This window comes from Miniopterus natalensis, chromosome 4, assembly GCF_054644295.1.
Source record: "Miniopterus natalensis isolate mMinNat1 chromosome 4, mMinNat1.hap1, whole genome shotgun sequence".
Lineage (NCBI taxonomy): Eukaryota > Metazoa > Chordata > Mammalia > Chiroptera > Miniopteridae > Miniopterus > Miniopterus natalensis.
In genome coordinates this window covers 23,554,761-23,568,464 of record NC_142084.1, presented here as the reverse complement: position 1 = coordinate 23,568,464, position 13,704 = coordinate 23,554,761, and the positions used below count along the sequence as shown (strand labels likewise).

Here is a 13,704-nt window from a genome sequence, read left to right as displayed (position 1 = left end):
AGATATATAGAATTTTGAGTCCTGCCTGCGGTTGCCTTGGCAGGGCCAGACCAAGTGACTTCACAGGCGGTATATGGCACAAGGGTTGGATGTCCCTCAACCCTGCAAACAGTGAAATATACATTTCTATTTCAGGTTAACAGAACTTGCTGAATTTATTGATGTATAAATGTATCTATCTTTTCAGGTGACAAAATACTAATACATGTCCACAGAAAAACACAAAACAAAAAGATTAAAATTAGGGTCATCCCATACATACAATTTGGAAGCCACAATTCTTTTTATTTATAAACACTTTGATGTCATTTTTATATATTTTAATTATCCAAACCCCTAAAGATAGGCACACATTTCATTTTCTCTTCTTCTGCTGCGAACATACTATAACATCACCTGGGAAGGAACAGAGAGTTGTGTATCTTGCTAAACAGTGTAAAAGTCATACTCTGTTAAAGCCACCCTCCCCTCCATGTGACAGACAAACTGTTGTATAGTAACGTAAGAGGGATTCAAGCCTCATAAATGGGTACCTCCAGAACAGACCCGCAAATGGGATTATCCAAAGGATTAAGACAAACGCTGATGAATTTGCCAAAGTAATAAAAATACCAACTTGGAAAACATCTGAGAGACAGAGAAAAAAGTTCTTTGCACTAATATCAGTGTTAGTGTAAACCTTTCTATTTTGGAACTGTTACATATGTAATACATATATATTCTTTACAAACATGTTTGTCAGTGGGAGAAAATCATACATGCCAAACATAATACTTGGCATGTGGCAGACCCTCAAATATTAACAAATTAGATGAATGTTAAATATGAGGTTAGAATAAAGTTGAACCAAGAAAAAATGATTTAATCAATTCATATTTTAGGTTTGAAGCTAGACTACACTTAAAAATATAATCTTGTAAGGCAAAAGACATTTAAAAGAATCTTTGAGGAATACAGCATTTATTAGTCTTAAAATTCCCATTTCATTAATGAAATTCTCATAGGTAAATAAATTCAAGAAAAGGATTCTCAGATATCTTCTAGGCCTCATCTTCTATTAGATCAAAAATTCAAAAACAACAAATGAACTGTGAACCAACAACAAAAAACTCTGCACGTTATAAAAACAGCATGTATACTCTGATGCTATGAATATAAAAACACATATAGGCAAAGGAAGTGACTAAAAAAATACATGTCAGTTTACAGTGGCAACCTTGTAAGTGGATGGAAAAGTTCTGCTTTCTGCTTCACTCAGTTCTTTCTTAGTTTTTAAAAAACTACTACATGTAAAACAAGGAATAGAACGTACAGAATCTTCAAGATACTTACAGTAAAAACCAACAGCTGTAGGCAGCAAAAACAAAGCAAAACCACAAAAAGGTCAGCAATCAAAAGCAAACTATTCAACAATTCTATAGCTTTGTACTCTCTTTCTAGTAATTTTAAACATCTAGCATAAACATGGCTGAGATCATACAGGTACTACAATATATAAAATTCAGCGCTGTCATACATAATTCAAGGAGCTGAATATAAAATTAATTGATAACGAACATTTTATTCAACATAAATATAAATAGCACCATAAAAAGCCTTTCATAAAGTTTCACATTTTGGGGTTTAAAAATATAATTTATAAGTTAAATACTTATTTTTTATGTGGTCATTTATATTGCTGGTATGGACACAGGCTGCAGACTAAGCTTTGCAGACAGATCTCTGAATAGGCTTTAAAAAAGCATCTTCAGCTCTTTCACTATGTTTTCAATGAGAAAATTATGCAATCTGAAATCAAATTGAGTAGCAACTCCTCTTAGGAAATCTGAATTTCAGCACCATGAGGTTTACAGTTTCTAAACTAATAATTCCAACCTCTTCCCTCCCCCCCCCAGCGAAATCCTCAACTCCCCTGTTCTCTCTCTCCTCCCCGTACAACCCACCCCCCTTTACTCTGCCAGACCCACTTCTACATATTCCAGTGGCAAAAATAAAGCCTTAAGAATCATTCAATCTATAAATTATATGTCCCTAAATACTTGTCTTATGAAAGTACAGGGAGATCTCATTTTATTGCACTTTGCTTTACTGAGCTTCACAGATGTTGGGTTTTTACAAACTAAGGCAAAATCCTCCCATAGCGAAAAGATTACGAATCTTTTTACTGCAATACTTGCTTTATTGTGGCAGTCTGGAACCAAACTTGCAGTATCTCTGAGGTATGCCTGTATACATACTGTATTTAATTTGTGCTTTGGTTGTGTGAAAATATTTTATTTGTGAATGCAGAGTAAGAAGTACTGCTCTGGAACACACACACACACGGAAATAAATTCCTACAACAAGCAACTTGAGAGACAAGGAAAATTTTTGTGCTAGAGATTTCTGGAGAAGGAGGGAATGACTATAGCAAAGGGACCTGGGCTTCCTGGATGAGGTAAAGTTTGAGCTCGACACTGAGGAACAAGAAAAAGTTCACAGGATATACAGGGAGAGACCACCACAGGAGGCAAACAGCAAGGGCAGAGTTCCGAAGGTACACGCCAGACTCTGGAAAAATGGATGTGGTGACAGTGGAGAGAATGGAGGGACAGGAGGCCAGGAAAAGGGTTTATAATCATGCTGTGAGGACTGGACCCTAACAGCAATTAAGTTATTGTCTTTAGGCTCCAAACCACCTGCCCTGTCATGAAGGGGCTGAGACTCTACAGTTCACATTTCTTCTTGGTCAACTGTCTCCCTCTTAGGTTCTGCTAAAAGGGGCACCAGAGGTAGACTAAAAAGCTAGAAAAACTTTCTGCTTTGTTTTTTCTTGTGGGCTTCTGTTCCTTCTTCACCCTGGTAGTGGCATTTCTTTCACGTACCAGAAGCTGAATCCAGTTTGCAGCTTTTCTACCTCTGTGATATCTCAGTGCTTGCCTTTTCAGCCTTTTGGGTAAATAGTTTACTTTATATCATGGTAACAATTCCTTATATTAACTTCTATCAAATATCCTGAGTGGTTTCTATCTCATGACTGAATCTTGACTAATATAGAAGTCACCAGAAATATCTAAGGTAAGTAACGGCTCATAAAATCTTTGTTCTAGAAAGAACATTGGCAGTCACATAGAGAGTAGGATGTGTAAAAGACAGATTATTGAGTTTAGGAACCTCTCTAGTGGTAAAGAGGTAAGTAAAATAAAAAGAAACAATATGTAGAATGACTTTCACTAACTGCATTTTTATGTTATGTCCTACAGTTTTTTTTAAAGTTACTATAAAACATAAGTTTTACTCTTACTCTTGTATTTCCTCCTTACTAATACGGAGATTTATGTAATTGAGTTTTCTCCTTTTTTACATTAGCTGCTAGGAATTTCAGTATTGAACTGAAGCTGAATCACAACCATGCCAATCTTTTAAGAGGTGTTTTTTCCCCCCTCCTCTCCTTGGACCCAATTATATATTTCAGTTTTAACCTGTATGTGTCTTTTATTGAAATCCATCTCAAATCTTTTCAAGTGATGAATATAAAAATAATTCTTCAAAGCCAAAGTGTTTCTTCCTCATAATGAAATTTTAAATTATATAGTTAAAGGACAATTTCTGCTTCTGTTTATTAACAGAGGCACAAAAATTAATTTGATGCCTGACACCGAAAGTTTGAACACCAATAAAAAAAATGCTGTAGTACTTTAATAAACAATACATGACAAAAACAAATTTTGCTTCAGGTGATGGGGGAAAATCAAGTTTTCTAGAACTTTACTAACTTATTGATAATGATAAGTGAGGCCACTTAGATTAAAATAATCTGCCTTTCCACACCGGGGATAACAAGATTTTGGCTAAGAAGTATCTCTGCTCTCATCCCACTCCTCAGAGATTGGGGTTATCAAAAGATATCTAAATGTAACCTCTTTTCTATGTACTTCTATTTCATATTGAAGGAAGCACCACTTCAGCTTAGACAAAGACATCTTCTCTTTAGCTTTTTGAATTAAGTCATAATCTACAGGTAGGAAAAGAAGGCTGCAAGCAAACCTAGCATTTGCTTCACAAGGCCTAACCATCTATTTGTCCATTGGCTACAATATCACTATATAAAATCACAAACGAAAATTACCTGCAGGATTGGAAAAATCTAACATGCTGGTGGTAGGCTGAAGGAGATCCGGGCTGCTGGATGACAGTGTTCCAGGAATAGGCATTATAGCCAGACTGTGTCTACAGTGTCTCGTTCCCACAATGCTGTCGTCTTGTGATTGGCTCAGGCCTCCATCACTTCAAAAGAATGTCATATTTCGCTTTAAAGTATTTGAGGGTTCTTAATAGTAAACATTACTGTTCTCTGTGCACTAAGGCATACAGAATCAATTCAAAGTGGCGACTTTAACAATTAAAATATTTTACCATTTTTTAAAGAAGGACAGCTATAATAATGACAATGGCAATAAAATGTTTTTAACAATGACACTCAAATAAAAATTTATACATCTAAATAATTCTACCACATCACAGAGAAATAGTCATATTAGTTTCAACTGGTTTGGGGAGAGAAACTGAATCTGAGTGTTTAGGATGCCTTTGAGATCTGCCGGTTTCAGTAGACACTAATATATTTATCCAACAATGCACAGCCAACACCATAGCAAGGTTCTCTCCCTCAACAGAAAAGCTTGGCAATCTCCTAAGCAAAGGATGGAGTTGGGTCTAAACCCAAACCAAAGACAGGGCAAGTTGTAAAAAAACAATGTGGGGCCAGGTTCAAGTGACAAAATAAGAAAGGTTTTTAACATGAACAGCCTGAGAACTGCCCAAACCATCAAGAATAGAGAAAAGATAACAGGAACAGGGCACAGAGAAGAGCAACAAACAATGAAAATATGTGATAAACAGAAAAAAGAAGGAAAAAGAGGACCAGAAACAAAAATGGAAGAATTTGATAGTCTCTAGGGTTTATTCTTAGGGCACATTATTTCTTGAGTGATCTCTCAAGTCTAATTATTTGGCTGTTTCCTAGATGAGAACATCAAAACCAGAATAGAAAGCAAATCATCTAAAGTTAATTCTCTTTAAAGGTTTCAAAAACAAGTATCAATTAAATGGCCATATTTAAACAAATAAAATACTTTTCCTTTAAAATATTTAGAAGTGTTACATATACAACTCTAAATCTAAGAGAAAAAATAAAAACAGAAAAATAACTGTCACTTAACTTTTAGATAACCACAAAAGCCCTATGAAACAGAGGAAAAGTAAAACAGTCCTACACAAACATAGAATAACAATAAAAAGAAAAACTTTCCCTCGGCATCAACAATCGAAATACTACTATTTCTAAAGATTATGCTTATGTTAAAACCGATGATTTAGGTTAATTTTCATCTAAATTTTATTGAATGCAACATTCTACCCAGTCCTTGGTACACATACAAACAGAGGTATCACAGACTACTTACCTATTAGCATGGAATGAATTAAAGTCTGTCTAAAAAATGAGTGTTATGGGATACATTTGAATATGTTAGGAGTAAAAAAGTAGGATTTAAGCAGATTAGGAAACTGTGGAAGATGGAGTGTAGAGGACTGTTAAATAAACAACTAAAGGAACTGTTAATAGCCAGACAAAGAAGAGGGGGCCAGGACAAGAGAGCGAGCAGAGGAATCAGGAAAAAGCATCAAGGCATGAAAGGCAGCAAATAAGTGTTTCAAGAGCAAGACAGACAGACCTGGGTTATTAGCTGTGTGACCTCAGGGACTTTTGTTTCTAAACCTTGATTTCTTCATCTAAAAATGTGAAAAATACTATCTACCTCCCAGGATTACTTTAGGCAATGTAGGTGAACACTTGGCAATGTAGGTGAACACTTGGCACAGAGGAAAATAGGATTCCTATTTTTAAGAAGATGGTGAAGTATTTTTACCAAAATCCTATTTTTAAGAAGATGGTGAAGTATTTTTACCAAAATTAAAATAGAACAGTAGAAATAAAGGATTTTAAGCAACTAAACCTGAAATACAGTGGGGGTCAGGGTGGGTACGACAGGTAAAGGCACTATAGAAATAGAAAATACTTTCGTGAGTAGAGGTCTAATTTGAAAGATAAAGCAAAGGAAATATCTTAATTTAATAAGCAATTTGAGCTTATGCTAAATTGGATTCTTATAATTAGGTATGTATTCCTGAAGATCAGAGCTAAATGTTTTCAGATTAGGTAAGAGAAAAAAAGGGGAAGAGTTTTCACAGATATAATATTTAAGGCTTAATAAGTAATTTGGCAACCATCTAAATTATGTTGGAAATAAAAAGATTTTTTTAAAAAATATAATAGTCTTTCTTTTATAAATTTCTGAAAACAAACCGGCCTATTTTTGGACACAGACGGTCAAATAACTGAATCCAAAGAAGCAAAGTAAGAGATTAGGCCATCCTACTAATTAACAGTCCAAGTAAAAACAACTTTAACAATGTTAAAATGTTACAATTTTCTATTTATTTTTTAAAATGGAATGATTAGCTGCAATAAGTTGAAATTTAGAGACTAAGAGAAATTCATGAAATACTAAAAGTTCTTAACTCTCTTACTGATCTTATTTAACATTACTTCTGCTTTTTTATAAAGCAAAGATATGACACTGCACAGCTGCGATAATGTAAAGCTGGTTACAAATTCATGTTAACTAAGGTGTGAGCATGTATAAATGAAAACTATAGTAATGTTAAGTCAACTCATGCTATGATAGGAATGAAATAGTATCTAATTGGCAAAATATCCATGCTTGCTTGGAAGCTGAATTAATAAAGCCTATTTGCAAATAATTATGTCATTTCTTACCAAAACAGTCTCCTGAGGTAATGCAGTAACAGAAACAAGACAGTTTGAAAAATTCCTCAAAAATTCCCTGACACTAAATTTACTTAAGGTATATTTTTGTTTTATATTATGAAACTAAAAAGGCTGCATAAATGTCAACATGCAAAAAATGTATAAAAAAATTCCAAATATTAAAAGCAAAAAAAACAAAAAAACCAACCCCAAAACGTATGCTGACAAGAAATGAGGAGAAAAAAAAAGAATTTCTGATAGATAAATAAGGCAGTCTACTTCTGAGACTGTTACAATGAATAATATAAAGATGTTAGGCAATCTGTGATTAAAGAAAACAAAATAAAAGCTGAGCAATTAAAGTAGATTAGATTCCCTGAATTGTGAAATAGTGTCAGGTCAATAAAAACCACGCTGCTATGTCTTAGTTTACAGCTGTTATTCCAAATTAGTAACATTTTTCCCACTTCTAATTTTGAGGAGCATTCTTGCATTTTAAAATGGTGCCATGTCTAGGGATTTTGAGAATTGTGTGTTCTTACCTCAACTATCTGTTCCTTCCTCATATTCATTTTCTTTGCTTATCTCACAGATGTAGATATTCTTTCTCACAGTATTTCTATGACAACTCATCCCCTACTCTTAGAGAAATGTGCTGCAGAAGGCAGAGACCAAGGGCCCCTTCCAAACAGCCCTGGAACTTAGGAGATGTTCAGAAACTGTGGAATTAAACTCAGTAAATTTTTTTTCATTAAAAAAAAAATTCAAAATTGAAAACTTAATACAGAAAGCAAGCATGCAAGAAAAAAGAATTACCCGTAAAACTGCACCTCAGTAAAAATCACAATCAACGTTTGTCTTCTAGTCATTTTTGCAGTATATATATAGTACAATTATTTAACCAATTGCTTATAGTTGAACATTTAGGGTATTTCCAATTTTGTTTTATTATAGGTAAGATTCCTGAGATTATCTGTAAATAAACTTTCATTTAAATTATTACTAGAAATAGAATTACTGAATCAAAGGTATGAACCTTCTTAAAGCTCTTAATAAAAAACTGCCCAAATACTTTATAGAAAGGTTGTATCATTTTATATCCCCACAGTAGCCTGAGCTTATTATCTATCCTATGTTATCAATTCTGGCCCTAACTGTTCTCTTCGTCAATCTTGAAACAAACAGTTTCCTGTTTAAACTGTATATCCTTGAATATTACTGATGTAGAACATCTGATTCATGGACTCTACTTTCCTATTGAAATTTTCTATCTAATGATTCTTTTACTTGTGTAGCAAAAGGGGTTGTCTAAATTCATTTTTAATGACTTAAGAAATATGACATACATTCTGAAAAATAAAAAATGGCCCCTCTGAAAGGTAAGACGACAAATCAGTTCTCTCTGAAAAATGGATTCCAATAGAAAACCTTTACAATTTCTACTAAAATAATCTATTTCTTGGTACTTATATGGCTGAAATTAATAGCATTTTACTTAATCAAAACATGTTTAGAAGAGATAGCCAATTTAATATTAACCCCTGAAGGGCAGCATTTTACTTGCGTTTGGATTCAAAACCAGCAGCCTCCTGTTGGCACAGAGCAAGAGACTCAATAACTACTTGTTGACTAATAAATGGGAAAAAAAAAAACCCTTCTAAGTTTAAGTGAAACTATTTCTACTAGATCTTTCATTTTTTTGCTACCAATATAAAGAAATAATGCTTGAAAATACTAAATTAATTGCCCCTTGGACACTTTAATTTCCAAGTCTCTGCTGTAACCAAAGATAGAATCCAAGGATTAGTGGGCATTTGGTCCTGTCCAAAATGTCCATAGAGGCATTTGGTTCATGCCAAAAGATCTTGAAATCTGGTCTTGTCAAAAAATGCCCTAGCTGGTTTGGCTCCGTGGTTAGAGCATCAGCTCTCAGACTGAAGGGCACATACCTTGGTTGCAGGCTCAATTTCTGGCCCTGGCTGGGGTGCGTGTGGAGGCAACCAATTGATGTGTCTCTCTCACATCTATGTTTAGATGTTTCTCTCTTTCTCTCTCTTCCTCCTTCCCTCTCCCCCACCTTCTACTCTCTCTGAAATGCAATGTAAAAAATACCCAAAGGTGAGGATTAAAAAAGAAACAAACAAAAAAAGTCCTTGAGCATATGGTCCATGCCAAATGGTCCTTAGTATTTAAATCCCAATTTGAATTCTGACCCTTCTAAGCTACTGAGGCAGGAAGGGTCATTATCGGCAATACAGCCACAACACAATTAGATCAATAATACAAGACAGTATTTCTTATGTATTAATCCTGTAAATCAAAAGTAAAAATAAATGTTATAGGCTATTTGAACTTGGGGGGGGGCGGTTTCTAAGTGTGGATATTTCTGAACAGGATCAAATGTCTGGCAAGGAATCCAAGTGAGTAACCAATTCCTATTCCTTGAAGTAGATACTGTGAAGACGAGATATTGATTCAGCCACCTGAAACCTGAATATAGCTGGTTGGAATATGAAGTTAACAAGTTCAAGTCAGTTCTCTGGTTTTTGATGACACATCACAATCGTGCCACTGTTGAAAATGAGAACCACTTAAGGGAGATACATGTATCCTAGACCAAACCCACCAGGGTTTCTGGAAATGGAAATCAGGCGTTACCTCCTGAGGAATTCCCCTCGTGCACTCTTTTCTGCCTCTAGCCCTCCATTCTTTTTCCTGTTCCTCAGTGCCCTCATACAGTGACTTCTGCTCATCCCAAACTATCCTCAATCTCTTCAGTGTGGGCTGGCCCTCTTACATTCCCCTTACTCAATGCTCATTTGTGAGAACAAGCCTTTTCTTACAGTGTTTGCCGTGCACCTACAGTAAGCTCAATATTATAAGAACTGCTATTTTAAAGTTATATTTATAGACCACTGGCCTCAAGAAGAGCAGTTATTTGAAAGGAACGAGTAATAAACCTTCTAGAAATGAGTGACATTAAGAACAGAGCTCAGGATATTTTAATCCTCTGTGAGCCTCAAATTAAATGAAGAGCAAATTTGTTTCTCTGACTGGAAATAATATCTCAAGAAGTAGACCATTTCCCCATCGGGGAATCTTTTGAGATCTTGATGTAAAAGATGAGAGCTGGCATTTACCTATTTCAAAGCTGCACCCTAATTAGTGTGCTTGCTATTACTGCTAATTGTGCTGCACCTTCAACCCCAAACTACAAACATGCTAACAGAGAAGTTCCCAAAAGCACAAATCTTACCACATGTCTTCTCTGGCTCCCTATTATGACATGATGAAGTCCTTATCTTTGGCATAATAGTCAAAGTCCTTCATAACCTAGCACATACTGAGCTCTCCTGCTTCACCTTTAGGTGTGCACACACGCATAGTCTACTCAAACCTACCAGGATTGCTCCTGCCTTTGTACACATCAAAACATTTAGCATCCTCTAATGCACTACTGGCCTGCTTTCCCTTTTAGATAATCAACTCTCAAAGGAAAAGAAACTTGCTCCACTCATCTTTCCATATTTCTATCTTGGGACATTGTACCTAATGCACAATAAATATGAAAGGGTTCCTGATATGAATTCCTTACCAGTAGGAACTACCTCTTTTCAGCTTGGTAATTATCATCTCTCATACTGCCAGGAACTACCAGAAGCCAAATAAGTATTTTCTTTGAGCATGTTTTGTTTGAATATGCTTTCTTTCTTTCACTAACTGTGCCAGCCTACTATGTGCTAAGTACTATATTTGACTAGAACATTTGTGACTGCTTAAGGAAGTAGATAATGTAAAAGATATACAGACATACTATATACCATAATCATTTCCAGTCATAACACTTCAATGGATTGATTTTAACAGTATTTTACAGACCTTAATTTACATTGAAAATCTGGAAATTTTACCAGTTTTAGTGACATCTCATTTCGGAAATAGAAACAAATTTGATTAATATGGTCAGCTTTAAAATTCAAGAGGGAATAAATAGTGCAATAAGAGAAACATAATTTAAAAGACAAAAACTACAATTAGTGAATGTGTCCCCGGATTTAAGGTGTCCAAATTTGTTGGTCAAAGGACTGAAACTGTACCGAAACTATACCACACACAAAAAATAAAAATTTATAAAATAAAACGGGCAGTTGTTTCTAAAATTCAAAACAAGGCTAATGGAAGACTATATAATCTAACAGTGGTAACGTCAATGGAAAAGATAGGGAGACGTTCAGAATTTATTGTCTTATTTATGAACTGCTTGTAGATTTTATGATGCATTAGTTGTATAAAAAACAAAACTGACTCAAACTTCCCTTCCCCAAAATAAAAATTTTACAGTCAACAGGAAAATGCCCAAATGACTGAGAATGGCATTACATACCTAAACAGTTTGGGAGGCAAGATACTAAATCGTGTTTTATCCAAAATTTTCCTGATTTTGTTTCTTCCACCTGAAACAGTATTTGCTTTTACTTTCTTATTTCCTTTCTCTTGTGACGTCTGCTCAATATCTCCTGGTACATCCTGGATTGAATGGCGATTACTTTTTTTTTCAGCAATTTTGGGAATATGAGGAACACCAGATTTCTCTTGTTCAGTTCTACTAAGTAACTCTTTGAACACTGTGGAAATAAATAAGTAAACTTGTCATTTCTTCAGATTAGCAAGTTTTTATAACAACAACAAATTTAAAGGATAAACACAGTCATTTTCTATCACTTGACCTTTCACAGCCTTATTCATTAAATTTATATCCTTTCTCAGTTATATCCCACTTCTCTTTTCAGTTTTTATACCCGACTAGTACTCCTGATATTGTCTAAGAGTGATTAAAAAAAAAGTGAGAAAAATAGAAACTGCTAGCATGTTTGGGAAGCTCAGGGGTTCCTATTTAGGAAATAAACAATATAACTGCTAATTGACTCAGGTTTTATTGAAACAGATTATTAAGATTCTATTATTTATGTTACTTCTAACGATGAGATGAGATATAAATACTAGATTAGGCTCACTTTTCTAAAATTTAACCATTAAAAAAATGGGATGAGCTTTACTTGACCTGTTTTTACCAGAAATAAGTAGTACTACATTTCGTAACATTTGACAACTTCCTCAATGTTATATTCATGGGACTTACAACACTCAGTAAAATAAAGCAACTAATAAACATTCACTACAGTGGTCTGAAGTAAAAAAACCAATCGTCCTTAGATAACTTTCTATCGATCCTAAGACTGGTGAGTTACTTCATCCTTAAGGAGGGTGCAAGTGCACTGAGAATTTGCCTGTCTAGCAATCTCTTTGCTTAGATTCAATTTTTCACCTTGTGAGAGGAGCTATCTGTCTCTGGGATCAGGCAAAAGGAAGAAATATCTGTAAGAGGCTATATATCTAAGAAGCTATTAGTGACTCATTTTCTAGTTAGAAAAATCTATCACCTTTTTTCATTAATGTCATGAAAAAGTTTTTTTGGTTATTGTTAAAATGTGTGTTCTTAAATAAGACAGGTCAACTGCTAGAAGAAAAAAAACCTAAAAAGATAAATGCTAAAGTAGAGGTAACTTTCCTAAAAACTTGTGGTGCCTGTGGGGGTTCTGAATGAAAAAAAGATGGTAGCTGCATATTTCTGAATATGCAGGTCTTCAGCCCCATGAGATGTGGAACCTCAGCGTATCAGTTATAGCTTTAAGCAGTTATTTACTCTGTACCTTCATAGAAGACAAGTTGTAAACTATAAATGTGCCCACTGAAACCCCAATAACAGAGAACTGTAATACTTTCAGTTGTTTTTTGGGATGAATCAGTTTTCCACAACATCAAGGACTAATAAGTAAGATTTTCACATGGACAAAGCCATAAGAAATTATGCCTTACAACCAGTAATAATTTGGTTTTTAGTTGTAAAACTGGGCCATTTTGAAAGTTTCAACCAGAATGATTTCATATTACCAAAGCATATTGCAAGCTTATGAAAAGTACATTTCTGCCTTCAAAATAATGGAAATCTTTAGGAGTCACCTTTCAAAGATACCCTGATTGATTAAAATATGATGAATTCCTTTCGGTTTCTATTTTTAAATTTCACTTTAAGCCATGTGGTAAAGGTAAAAATGCTTTTTTGAGCTAAAAGCAAGATATCCATCCATTCAAAAAAAATTTGCTGACCTATAAATATAGATCAGGCACAATACTAGATGTCTGCAGAGGCCTCCTATTGTGGAACATATAGCCTACAATACACAGAGAGAACATGATGAGAGGAACTAATTAAGAGAGCAAGAAAGGGAGACTCTTTCCTAATTAAGTCTCTGTGTAAGAAGAAGTAAGTAACCTGAGTAGATTTGAACCAGACAACGGGAGGGGAAGGAGGAATGATTCTAGGTAGAGGAAGTCTCTATTTTAAAGTCCCTGTGATAAAAGGAATGTTTAAGAAAATGAAAATGACTAGAGATCAAGGTAGAGAAGTGGTCTGATAATGCTATGTATGGTGTGGTGTTTGAATTTTCTTTTAAGAGCAACAGGAAATCTCTGAATGGGTAGCAGATATCCCTAGCTGCAGTGTGTATGTAAGGCGACTCAATAGCGTACAAAGCAGTTTATATCTTCGCTAGACTTCTGTATATAAGTAAAACTCTGTGGAGCTTCTGATTTGTAGATAAAAAAGAGAAATGATTGTGTTGAGTTTAAAAAAAATTAGTTAAGGACAAAAATGAATGGATGGTTAGCAAATGTAATTACAATATCATTAAATAGCAATATCAGACATATGGGTCAGAAATGAGGGTGCCCAAGAATCAATAAAAGTTTAACACATTTGATTAAAAATTTCTCACTCTCTTGAAATAATAGGACATTCAAAAGAATCAAAGATGAGTAACTCAATATAAAAA

General features: G+C 34.6%; 1 protein-coding gene across 6 annotated transcripts in view; it reads right to left on the bottom strand.

The window, feature by feature from the left end:
• Positions 1-13,704, bottom strand: part of RAPGEF6 (Rap guanine nucleotide exchange factor 6) — a 186,207-nt gene that overhangs the window by 41,406 nt on the left and 131,097 nt on the right. For all 6 annotated transcript variants that reach the window (XM_087816409.1, XM_087816407.1, XM_016197093.2 and 3 more), the window contains 2 exons: positions 11,196-11,436; positions 4,109-4,266 (listed from right to left, as the gene is read on the bottom strand). In XM_087816409.1, coding sequence (XP_087672535.1) covers positions 4,109-4,266; positions 11,196-11,436 — 399 coding nt within the window. The remainder of the gene's footprint in view (positions 1-4,108; positions 4,267-11,195; positions 11,437-13,704) is intronic.